The sequence below is a fragment of the Mesoplodon bidens genome, assembly GCF_964165515.1.
Source record: "Mesoplodon bidens genome assembly, contig: HAP1_SCAFFOLD_1198, whole genome shotgun sequence".
Taxonomy (NCBI): Eukaryota; Metazoa; Chordata; class Mammalia; order Artiodactyla; family Ziphiidae; genus Mesoplodon; species Mesoplodon bidens.
This window is the reverse complement of record NW_027671305.1, coordinates 53,919-66,535: the sequence shown is the minus strand read 5'-3', so window position 1 is coordinate 66,535 and position 12,617 is coordinate 53,919. Positions and strand designations below refer to the sequence as shown.

Sequence of the window (12,617 nt, the reverse complement as noted above, 5' to 3'; positions counted from 1 at the left end):
AATTCAATGGTTTTTAGTATATTCACAGAGCTGTGCAACCATCACTACCATCAGTTTTCAGAAATTTTCATCATCCCCAAAAGAAGCCCTGTACTTATTAGCAGTCCCTCCTTTCCATCCTCCCCATCCGCAGCCATGGGTAACGACTAATCTACTTTGTCTCTATCGATTTGGCTATTCTGCATATTTCATATGGGTGGAATCATACAGTATGTGGTCCTTTAGGAACGCCTTCTTTTAGTTAGCATGATGTTTTTGGGTTTCATCCACGTTGCACTATGTATCAGTACTTTGTTCCTTTTTGCGGGCTGAATAATATTTCACCTTCAATATTTCTTGTAAGACAGGTCTGCCAGCAACAGTTATCCTCAGTTTTTATTTATCTGGGAGTGTCTTTATTTTACCTTCATTTTTGCAAGATAATTTGCTGAATATAAGATACTTGGTTAACACTCTTTTACTTTCAGTAATTTGAATATATTATGCCATTGCCTTGTAACCTACATCGTTTCTCTTAAGAAGTTAGCTGTTAATTTTACTGTAGTGCCCTTGTGTGTAACAAATTGTTTTTCCCTTTTTGCTTTCAAGATCTTATCTTTATTTTTGCTTTCCACATTTTGCCTATGTTATGTCTGGATGTAGAGCTCTTTGTGTTTAATCTTTCTTGGAGTTTGTAGAGTTTGCTGGATATACATATTGTTTTTCATCAACGTTGGGAAATTTTCAGCCATTAATACTTTAAATATTCTGTCCCTTTCTCCCCTCTTACTGGTACTCCCACTACATATATATTGTTGCATTTAATGACATCTCACATTTCTCTGAGGCTCTCTTCAGTTTCCTGCATTTTTTTTCTCTCTCTTCTTCAGATTTCATAGTCTCCATTGTTCTATCTTCAGGTTTGCTGATCATTTCTTCTGCGAGCTCAGATCTACTGTTGAGCCTTATTTTGGTTATTGTACTTTTTTAACCCCTGAATTATTTCCATTTGGTTCTTCTTCTTCTTCTTTTTTTTTTTTTTTTTGTTTTGGCTGCATCGCACAGCATGCAGGATCCTAGTTCCTCGACTAGGTATCAAACCCGTGGCCCCTGCAGTGGAAGCGTGGAATCTTAACCACTGGACCGCCAGTGAAGTCCACATTTGTTTCTTTTTAAAAAATAATTTCCATCTCTTGATGGCATTTTCTCTTTGATGAGAAATTTTTATTTTATCTTACTTTAATTCTTTAAGCATGGGAGCCAGGGGAAGAAGAAGTCCCCATCTCCTTGGCTGCACCTACCTGGGTAGAGCTTCCATTACAAAGAGCTGGGGGCTAGGTGGGTAAGGGAGTGGGCCATGGCTCCAGTGCCACAGACTCTCACTGTTCTTCCCACGATTTAGTAGATTTTCTTGAATGAGTATTTCTTAAAATGCTGTATGCCTTTAGGACAACTTGCAGAGACTTTAGCTTACTGTTCTTCTTTTTTTAATGATTTTTGTCAGTAAATCTGTTGTTTTGCCCAGTTCCTTACTCTACTTTTTCAGAAGTCTTATCCCCCTTCCATGCAATCTTTTTATTTTATTTTATTGTGATGTGAACAGTTAATCTGTGATCTGCCCTTTTAACAAATATTGAAGTGTGCAGTACAGTATTGTTGACTATAGGTACAATGTTCTACAGCAGATTTCTAGAGCTTGATTAATTGAAACTTTATGCCCATTGATTAGTAACCTCCCATTTCCCACTGCCCCAACCCCTGGTAACCCCTATTCCACTCTTTGATTCTATCAATATGAAGTCAACTACTTTAGATATGTTATATAAGTGGAGTCATGCAGTGTTTCTCTTTCTGTGACTGGCTTATGTCACTTAGTATAATGTCCTCAATGGTCATCCATGTTGTTGCATATTGCAGAATTTCCTTTTAAGGCTAAATGGTATTTCATTGTATGTTTATGGCACATTTCCTTTATGTGCTCATCTGTCAGTGGACATTTAGGTTGTTTCCACATCTTGGCTATTATGAATGGTGCTGGAGTGAACATGGGAGTTCAGATATCTTTTTGAGGTCTTGACTGCAGTTCTTTTGGATGAGTACCCAGAAGTGGGTTTGCTGCATGATATGGTAGTTCTACTTTTAATTTTTGAGGAAACTCCATACCCTGCAATCTTTTTTTTTGTCATTTTCAATTTTACATTGGATTAGAGTTGATTTACAATGTGTTAGTTTCAGGTATACAGCAAAGTGATTTTGTTATACATATTCACATATCTGTTCTTTTTTAGATTCTTTTCCCATAGAGGTTATTACAGAGCATTGAGTATAGTTCCCTGTGCTATACAGTAGGTCCTTGTTGATTATCTATTTTATATACAGTAGTGTGTGTATACCATGCAATCTTGAAGAGCCTGCTTTTAGCTGCTCTGGAAAGTCAGGCAAAAAGGGCCTCATGGGTCAGTTGTAGCCAGTCTTCTTGAGGCTCTTCTTTGGGTGTTTTCCAGATCACATGGACGGCTCTTTTGGCATCAGTGTGGTGAAGGACAACAGCAAGATCAGCACTGAACCGTGAGTTGGAACAGACTTAGAACCTGAGGGTCCTTGCAATGTGGGGATGCTTTTACCCTCCTTGCATTCCAGTGTCGGTTTTTCCCAAGGGAGCCTTCATCACGGGAAAGTCAGGTCTAGATCCAGAGCCTCCCTAGGAGAGAAGTGGTGGATTTTTCCAGGCGTTTCCCCAATATTCCTTCTGTCCAGACATACCATAGTTGGATCTCTGGGGACAGAATGCCCAGCACCCTGGGGTTCTAGATAGAATTGATGATGGCACAATGAGATACTCTTTTGTAGCTTGGATGTTACCTTGGATACAGAAGAATGCCAGGTATCAGCACATACCTCCCCTGTCCTAGACCCCAAACGCCTGAAGCCAGAAATCTGGCGATAAAGCAAATTGCAGGAAGGAAGGAAGTATCCCTCAAGAGGTCTCTGGAATACCTGCGCGTGTCTACTGGGCTGATGAGCACTCCCTGTGTCTGAGAGATGGCCAAAAGGTGGGTTCCACAGCCCTGCTGAGCAGGGCTCACCGCACATCTCTCTTGTATTTCCCATCTTGGTCACACACATATGTCTCTATGTCCGTGTGTGTGGCCTCATTTCAGACACATCAACATAGGAAGCCAGTTTCAGGCTGAGATCCCAGAGCTCCAGGACAGATCACTGGCTGGAAGTGACGAGCATGTAGCTACTCTGGTCTGGAAGCCATGGGGAGATGTGATGACCAACCCGAAAACACAGGATAGAGGTGGCTGAGACTTTGGGGCCAGGTTCCCGAGGGCCCTCCTCCATCCCCAAGGGTTTTCTCCTCCCAGTTCTCACCTTGACCAAGAAGCAGTGATCCCCAGGCGGGGGTGGGGTGGGCAGAGCTGGCCTTCAGCGCAGGACTGCTTTGCTGTGCTGCAGTCCCTTGGCCCACCTCTCCTCTCACCCAGTAGCTGGGCAGGCCATCCAGAGCGGGTGCCAGGAGCAGGGTTTCTGCCCATCCTCCTTGTCCCTCCCTTCCCTCAGCCTGCTTTTAGCAGAGAGATGAGGGAGATGGTGACAGGAGCCCCCCGCCCCATCTGTGCTGTTGGGGAGGTTTCCTCTCTGGCACTTGCTGACCCTCTGTGTCTCCTCTCCTTCCCGCTGCCGGGCTGCCTGCTGGAAACAGTGACGGAGCTCTTCAACGTGGCCTGCTCCAGCGTGATGCCGGGCGGGGGCACCAACCTGGAGCTCGCTCTGCACTGCCTGCATGAAGCCCAGGGCAACATCCAGGTGCGGTGCAGGCGAGGGGGGGCTCAGAGGAGCTGTGGGAAGCTGCCTGCTCTCTTAGGGCCAGGGGCTCTAGGCGCAAGACACGTGCCTTCTACTTGGGGCTTTGCAGCTCACGAGAACCAAAGGCTGGCCACCCACCCTTCTCCCTGGTCGCTTTGGGACTGGTGGTGTCCTTTTGAACGTAGGGGAAATGCACACATACGGGCTCAAGCAGTTATTTATCTGGGGTGACAGCAGAGCACCAGGGTTCCTCCGGCGTTACCTCATGTCAGCGCGGCACTGGGGAGGCGGTGCCTAGCAGGACCAACTCAGGGCCTGCATTAATCTGGTTTATTTACTGAACATTAACTTTTGGATTAAAAATGGTGTATGAAAACCTCTGATGCAACAGAAATGCCTCTGCCTCCTCCAAGGACCCTCCTCACAATCCTGAAGTTTAGAAAATGAAGAAGTCCAACTGTGTGTAGTGGGAGAGGAAGTCACGTCACCCGAGTTGGAGACCCAAGAGTCAGGGCTACACGGTGCTTTTTCTCAAGCTGAGAGGCAGTGGCTGGCACGTGGTGGGTGCTCAGCAGAGTAATCAGCACACATTTACTGGGTCCTCCTGATACCTGGTGATGTCATGGTATCAGGCTGGGGCCAGCTCAGGGGCCCATTCTTGGTTTAATGCTCTGCTGCCACCATCTTGAAATTCTTAATAGTTTGTGAGCACAGGGCCCCGTGTTTCCATTTTGCGCTGGGTCCTGCAAACTGCATAGCGAGTCCTGACCAGGGTTATGCTGTTGAGCAAGACAAATGCCCTCTCTTTGCAGGGCTTACATTTTAGGAGAGTGAGCACATGAAATACATTTTTTAAAAGTGATAGATAATGGTTAGTGCTATGAGGACCATAACATGGGTTAGGGCGGGGGCAGTGCCACTCCAAATGCTGCTCCCTGAAGAAATAAGGAGCTTGTGCCAGAATAAGTCCACACACTGTTTGGTCATCAAGTAAATCTTGCTATGAAAAAGGTAACGTCAACTGCACTCCACAGTCCGCTTAGTGCTGTAGGCAATGTGTCCCAAGTGGTTCACAGCTGGTGGCCGGTCCACAGACCGACCACACTTTGAGTCGCCCTGGGGCAGGGGTGGCTTTAGGGAGGGCTGCACATATTTTCTGAATGAATGAAAGAATGAAGGCGGGCCTCTACCTCACCTTCCCTCCCTCAGAGAGTTGCCCACCACCCCTGTCGTTCCAGGTTGCCCTGGAGACCCTCTTACTGAGAGGACCCCAGAAGCCACGGACTCACCCTCTCGCCAACTATCACTACACAGGTAACGAGCGTGGCTGCCCGCGTGGTTTTGGCCTGGCTGAGGCCCCTGCGAGCCAGTCAGTTTCCATGGCAAGCTCTGCACGTGCCTCCCGGAGTTCTCTTGGGGCCTACGCCTGCCCTCCCAGAAGGGCCCGTCCTCTCTGGGGGACTCAGTGGGTGCTGTTCTCTAGTTGGATCCAACCTTCCCCTTTCCACTGGTTCCCTCGTGGGCTCTTCCTGGCCAGAAGGGGGGTGCCAGGTTGGGGTGGGCTCAGGTTTCCCAGTTGAGCACTCCAGCGTTGGAGTCAGGCAACCAGGGCCCCACGGCTGCCCTTGGCAAGTCTCTTAACCAGAGGAAGCCTCAAGTTGCTGCACCTGTCAAGCGGGGATGGTAATAGCCCCTACCTGCTAAGGTTTTTGTGAGGATTGTGTGAGATAAAGCAAGTAAGGGGCTTAGCAGAAATCTTGGCATATAATTGGCGCTCGGTGGCCTGAAAAAGGAGGGGAGTCTGCACTTCAGCCGTGGCTGTGGTCCCAGAAGGAGAAACAGCCTTCCTCCTCTTGGCTGTTTCTCCAATAGGTTCGGACATCTGGACCTCCATGGAGAAGAGGCTCTTTAAGAAGGCGTTCTGTGCCTACAAGAAGGACTTCTACTTGATACACAAGATGGTAAGGCGAACATGGCAGGCTGGTGTAGACAAGGCTCCTTCACAGGGCCGAGGCGCTAGAACTGCAGGGCCTGTCAGGGGCGATACTCTGCTCATGCTGTGAACAGTTGACAACTACAATGCCATTGCTTGGAACAACCTGAAACGGTACAGAAATGAATCCCATGTTGAAAATAAAGCCCTCCAGACCCCTCCCCACAATCCTACTTCTGATTGATAACCTGACAGGTATTTACTGCCCATACGGATTTTACACACCTATATGCACTTTCAAAAAAGGATGACATCATATACTTAATATCCTGCTGATTAGTTTGCTCTTTTTTTAACTTGATGTACGCAAAATTGCACATAATCAAAGTGTAAGATTTAATGTTTTTGACATATTTATACACTTGTAAGACCACCACCATGATCAAGATAATGAGAATATCTGTCACCCCCAAAAGTTCCCTCCTGCCCCTTTGCAACCCTTCCTTCCTGCCACCCGGGTCCCTAGTCAACTCTTGTCTACTTTCTGTCACTCTAAATGAGTTTGCATTTTCTAGAGGTTTATATAAATGGAATAATCATACAGCATGTGATCTGCTTTGTCTGGCTTCTTACACTCAACCTAATGATTTTGAGATTCATCTGTGTTGTCGTGTGTACCCATAGTTCATCCCTTTACTGTTGAGGAGTATACCACTGTGTGGACGGACCACCGTTCATTTAATCATCCACCTGTTGGTGGTTTCCAGTTACTGATGACTACAGATAAAGCTGCTCTGCACATTTACATACAAGTGTTTGTACGGACATGTACGGGTTTTTTTTTTTTTTTTTTTTTGCGGACACGGGGTTGGGATTATAAATACCTAGGAGGGGAATGAGGGTAACTTATAGTAGATGTATGTTTAACTTTTTAAGAAACTGCCAAACTGTTTTCCAAAGTGGCTCTACCACTTCCCATTCCCACCAGCAGGTTATGAAAGGTCCAGTTGCTCCACACCCTCGTCGACACTTGGTATGCTAAGTCTCTTTAATTTTAGCCATTCTAATGAGTGTACAGTAGCCTCTGACTCCATTTTCCTAATGACTAATGATGCTGAGCATCTTTGTGTTTTTTTGCTATATGTGCACCTTCTCTGGTGAGCTGTCTGTTCATATCTTTTGCCTCTGTTTTTATTGGAGTGTCTGTGTTTTTATTGAGCTGTAGGAGTTCTTATTTTGTTCTGAACACCAGTCCTTTATCCAGATATATGCTTTGGAAATATTTTCTTCCATTATGCCATTTGTCAGTCTTCTAACAGTGTCTTTTGAAGAAAAGTTTTAAATTTTGCTTAAGCATAACTTACTAGTTTCTCTTTTATAGACTGTGCTTTTCGTGTTGTATCTAAGACATCTTTGCCTAACCCAAAGTCACAAAGATTTTCCCCTGTGTTTTCTTCTGGAGGTTTTATAGTTTTAGGTTTTATTTCTAGATTTATGATCCATTGTAAGTTTATTTTTGTATGGGGTGCGAGGTGAGTTCATTTTTGCATATGGATATTTATTCCAATACCTTTTGTTGGAAAGACCATACTTGCTCCACTCAGTTGCTTTTGTACCTTTGTTAAATATCAGTTGGCCATATATATATGCATCTACTTCTGGACCCTGTATTCTGTTCCATTGATCTGTTTGTCTTTTATTAAGCTATCCCCATACTGTCTTTATTACTGTAGCTTTATTCTAAGTCTTGAAATTAGAAAATGTTAGTCCTTCAACTTTGTTATTCTTTTTCAAAGTTATTTTTTGTATTCTAGATCCTTTTTAATTCCCTATGAATTTTAGAAATAACTTGTCAATTTCAAAATAAAAATTCCTGCTAGGAACTTGATTGGTACTGTTTTTGACTCTCTGCGTCAACTGGGGAGAGTTGTTACCTTAACAATATTGAGTCTTCTGCCTCTTGAACAGGGTATATCTCTCGATTTCAATCTTTAATTTTTCAGCAATGTTTTGAAGTTTTTAGAGTACAGTTGTTGCATACTTTTTGTCAGATTTATTCCTAAGGGCTTGGTTTTTTTCTGTTTTGTTTTTGGTTTTTTTTTTTGCGGTATGCGGGCCTCTCACCATTGTGGCCTCTCCCGCCGCGGAGCACAGGCTCCGGACGCGCAGGCCCAGCGGCCATGGCTCACGGGCCCCACCGCTCCATGGCACGTGGGATCCCTCCAGGACCATTGCACGAACTCGTGTCCCTTGTATCGGCAGGCGGACTCTCAACCACTGCGCCACCAGGGAAGCCCAGTACTTGTGATTTTTATGATGTTATAGAGTTGTTTTTTATTTCAGTTTCCAATGGTTTGTTGCTAGTATGTATAGAGATAAAATTGATTTTTATATTGATCTTGTGTTCTGAAATGTTGCCAAACTAACTTACTAGTTTTGGTAACTTTTTTGTGGATTCCACTGAATTTTCTACATAGACAGTCATATCATCTGTAAATAAAGACACTTTTATTTCTTCCTTTCCAACCTGGATGCCTTTACTTTTTTTCTTGCCTTTTTGCACTCTAGAACCACCAGTACAGTATTGAGTAGAAGTGGTGAGAGTGGAAATCCTTGTGTTGTTCATGATATTTGAGGGGAAACCACTCCACCGTTAGCTGTAGGGATTTTGTAAGTATCATTGATCAGGTTGAAGAGAAGTTCCTTCTATTCCTATTGTGCTGAGAGTTTCCATCAGGAATGGACATTGGATTGTATCAAATGCTTTTTCTGCACCTATCAAGATGCTCATATGATTTTTCTTTTTTAAGTTTAATATGATGAATTACATTGATTTTCGATTGTTAAACCAACCTCACGTTTCTGGGATGAGCTCCACTTAGTCATGGTATATTGTCCTTTATATATATATATATATATATATACACACAAATATATATATATATACATATATATATTGTTGGATTCTGTTCGTTAAAGTTTTGTTTAAAATTTTTCATCTCTGTTCATGAGGGACATTGGTCTGTAGCCTTCTTTCCTTGTAATATCTTTGTCTGGCTTTGGTGTCAGAGAAATGTTGAACTTATGGACTGAGTTGGGAAGTATTCCTCCCTCTTCAGTTTTTTGGAGGGCTCTGCCTAGCTGTCGCATAAGGCTATGAGGTATCCACCACGTAAGGACACTCTGCTTTAATTAGTCCCTGTCGGTAGACATGTGGCTCCACATGATGTCACAGTGAGCGTCCTCGTGTGTACCTTTGTGTGCGTTTTCCTGGAGAGAAGCCTTCCTGGGCCAGCCTTGTTGCTCAGAGTGTGCAGAGCTTAGATGGTGTTGACTCTGCTGGCTTCTTTCTGAACTCCTTCATCCCCAGGAGGACTTTGTGATTCTCTGTCCGCCGTAGCAGAGGAGCATACCAAGCCGTAGGGGAGAGACGTTTCAGGAGGGCTTTCAAAAAGTGGCGGCTGGCCCCATGGGGAGGGGATTTAGGGCGTCAAGGCCATCCTCACTGCTACTCCTGAGGCACTGTCCTTAGCCGGCTTCTGTCTTCCTCCACTAGGTCCAGACAAAAACAGTAGCCCAGTGTGTCGAGTTCTACTACATGCAGAAGAAAATGATCGAGTTTGACTGCGGCCGAGCCCCAGTGCCGGAAAAGAGGGTCAAGAGAGAGCTGGGTGAAGCAGACAGGACAGAAGCAAAGGTAGAGGGTCTCGTGGTAGGGCTTCAGGAGTTCAGCACGGATCTGGATGCCCGGTGCTCATCCAAGCTGGGTGGCGGTGGGGGGGGTGCACCCCGGGACGTCTGGACGCTCTGGACACCTGCTTCTCCCTTAGAAGGGCGGCGGGGCGGTCAGCACCCTTTCATCACCTCTGCCCCCTGTGCAGGTCACTCGTAGGCCTCGGAGGAAACCCAGCCACCGTCCAACCCCCGAATTACAGAGGACTACTGAGAGTTACAGGAGGGAGTCCATCCCCAACTCCAGCCCAAACACCAGCTCGAAGCGGACCCCTGAGCTGCCGGGCAGCAGGAAGGGCCAGGGCTTCTTTCCCTGCCGGGAGTGTGAGAGGTACCGCCCTTTCCCTGGATGCTCCCAGAACGCCAGCCCTCAGCCCTCTGGGGTGGCCCCCTCAGGGCTACCCGCCTCCCCCTGCTCTGACCCCTGTGTCCTCTGGTGCCTCCTCAGGGTGTTTGGCAAGATCAAGGGTCGGAATGCCCACATGAAGTGGCACCGGCTTCAGGACCACGTGGATCCCACCGTCAGGGCAAGGTGGCCCGTGGAGCCCTTCCAAGTGTAGGAGGAGGAGGGCGAGCTAGGGGCTGGCATCGGCCCTCTGCGTGGGCAGCTAGTTGGGACGGGCACCTCCAGCCCTGTTGCATCTCCTTTGTTAGGTTGTTTTTGTACATTTCTCCTTGTATATATTATTAAATTGGTTTCTAAAGCAGCCGTCTTCTGGCTTCCCTGCCTGTTGATCCAGCGAAGGCTTTTGAGCCCCTGCCGCTCCCAGAAGCCACAGTGACTGAGTCCCTGCCCTGGAGGAGCCTCATACGTTAATGCAGCCAGCATTTATCAAGCACCTGCTGTAGCTGTGCCAGACAATGCCCAGTCCACGTGATGGGGACATAGTGATGGAGGGACAGGCCCCTCCCCTCACAGAGCTTACATTTTAGGAGCGGGAAGGTAGGAGTGATAAAGCAGCAAAAAGGTGAGTTTAGATGTCTATAGTGCGTATGCTTTGGGCCGGAATAACAGAGGAGTCAACATAGGTTTAAGCTCTCAGGACACGTGGTGGTGCCAGTGGCTCCACGGTGAAGTCAAGGCCTGCCAGCAGTGGCCAGCGTCTGCAAGTCGGCTGCAGCAGCAGCAGCAGCAAGAATCCCCTCTTGTACGCGGAGCACCCAAACCTTCGGAGGGTGCAGGGCAGAGAGCAGCTCCCTCCCTTCCTTGTTCCCCTTTTTAAAAGTGAGGAAAGCTTGTAGCAGCGCCCAACAGAACGCCCCTCACGTGTTCTCGGCCAGAACTGTAGCCCGTGCTCTTTCTAAACTGATCCGTGGCAGTGGAAAGGGAAGTGGCCACCGTTATCCCGGACCCTCAAGATTTCTCTCCAGGACAAAAGCATAAGTTGTGTTCCCCCCAGTTCCAGGAGTGGGGAGAACCAGTGTGCTCCCTCAAATTTGTTGTAACCCGATCCAAACTGGAATCCCATTTGCCAGGAAAAGAAGAGGAAGCAGAAATGGCCACTGGGGAGTCAGACCTTGTGTCCACCACAAAGTGACATGAGGAAAGTACAGCAGGGGGCCAAGTCCGAGGGAGTGACGGAGTGGCAGACGCTGGCAGGTGGATGGCGCGGGGGTGGGAAGCCACACTGAGGAGGCTGCTGAGGCTGAGACCCACTTCCAGGCCCCGGTGAAGCAAAGCACAGACTCTGCCATGGGAACCAGGGGAGGCTGTGCAAAGCTCTAGCTGCTGTGTGGGGGCCGTGGGCGGCAAGACGGGAATCCTGGAGAGTAGCTGGAAGGCTCTCAGCGGAGATGGTGGCCTGGGCTGGAGTAGCAGTGAAGAGGCCAGAAGCGCAAGGATTAGGGATCACGTTAGAAGTAGATTCAGAGTTGCTGATGGGTCACACGTCACAGGGAGAGCTGGTAAGGAAAAGGACAGATGGAGGGTGGCAGGGCAGGTTGGGGTTTGAGCAACTGAGTAGATGCTATTAACTGAGATGAGGAAGAGGGACACCTCAGAGGATTGATGGCTTAAAGGCGTGATTGTGTCTGTAACTGTGTGCTGCCTTCGGAGGGACTGGCTAGGGGAGCAGGGCAAACGGTGGTGTCAGGAGGCTTCACAGAAGGGCCAGGTTTCAGCTCAGTCCATCTGAAAAGACGGGGAGGGAGGAGGAGCAGAGGAGGAAGTTGAGTTGGAGGCGGTGCGGTCACTGTGGTTGGGGAAAGGACTCTGGCATCAGATGAACCAGAATTTACAGCCTGGCTCTTCTTCCTTCTTTGCCACCTTGAGCAAGTCATTTTCCCTGTTTGAGTCTCAGTTTTCTCATTCTGTAACTGGGATGGAAAATGCCTACCCCCATGTATCTGGTTTGTTTGTTTGTTTTGAATACCCTTTAACTTTTTGTTGTTGTTTTTTTGCTGTGTTGGGTCTTGGTTTCTGTGCGAGGGCTTTCTCTAGTTGCGGCGAGCGGGGGCCACTCTTCATCGCGGTGCGCGGGCCTCTCACCATCACGGCCTCTCGTTGCGGAGCACAAGCTCCAGACACGCAGGGTCAGTAGTTGTGGCTCACGCGCCCAGTTGGTCCGTGGCATGTGGGATCTTCCAAGACCAGGGCTCGAACCCATGTCCCCTGCATTGGCAGGCAGATTCTCAACCACTGCGCCACCAGGGAAGCCTTGATGAGAAAAACGTAAATCGCATATTGGCAGGTGCCCCGTATGACCTGAGCACTCATGCTGTTGCTGTCACCGTGTGGGTCCCACCCTCCATAACAAGTGAAGCCTGATGACACTGGAAATGAAAGTCTCTGGCTTCATGGTCGGGTGGTATATTCGTTATCTATTGCTGTGTAAGAAATTAAGCTGAAACTTAACCGCTTTAAACTATTGGAAGCTTTTACAATAGTGCTGCTTAGAGGGGCAGGGAACCCAAACTGTTTGTGGTTATCCAAACTCACCCCCATCTTATCTGCTGTCAGAATACAGTGGCAAGCACAAGTGTGTGGTCCAGAAGAATTTCTGAATGTAAGAAGAGAGTTGGGCAAAGGTTTCTTATGAATGACCTCCCCCCAGCCAAACTCCACCCCCAGAAAACAGTGTTTTCTCAACCCCAAATTATCTGCATTGTAATCATCTAGGGGTCCTGTGAAAAATGCAAATTCCTGTACCCCACCACAGAC

At 47.3% G+C, this 12,617-nt stretch overlaps 2 protein-coding genes and 1 long non-coding RNA gene across 3 annotated transcripts; 2 read left to right on the top strand and 1 right to left on the bottom strand.

Moving 5' to 3' along the window:
• Positions 1 to 15: 15 nt before the first annotated feature.
• On the top strand, positions 16 to 6,035 carry LOC308611574 (zinc finger protein 541-like). Its single transcript, XM_081260301.1, has 4 exons — positions 16 to 3,032; positions 3,141 to 3,283; positions 3,689 to 3,792; positions 5,031 to 6,035. Exons 1-4 carry the CDS (start codon positions 3,022 to 3,024, stop codon positions 5,370 to 5,372), a joined length of 600 nt encoding a protein of 199 aa, XP_081116427.1. The 5' UTR covers positions 16 to 3,021; the 3' UTR covers positions 5,373 to 6,035.
• LOC308611576 lies at positions 4,108 to 9,320 on the bottom strand. The gene is made up of 2 exons (XR_014014968.1): positions 9,232 to 9,320; positions 4,108 to 5,891 (listed from the first exon to the last, which is right to left on the bottom strand). It is a non-coding gene; the product is annotated as an uncharacterized lncRNA (long non-coding RNA).
• A 3-nt stretch (positions 9,321 to 9,323) lies between these two features.
• Positions 9,324 to 10,103, top strand: LOC308611575 (zinc finger protein 541-like; the record flags this gene model as incomplete). The annotated part of the gene is made up of 3 exons (XM_081260302.1): positions 9,324 to 9,422; positions 9,607 to 9,788; positions 9,906 to 10,103. The coding sequence occupies 3 exons, from the start codon at positions 9,324 to 9,326 to the stop codon at positions 10,015 to 10,017; spliced, it is 393 nt and encodes a 130-aa protein (XP_081116428.1). The 3' UTR covers positions 10,018 to 10,103.
• Positions 10,104 to 12,617: the final 2,514 nt, after the last annotated feature.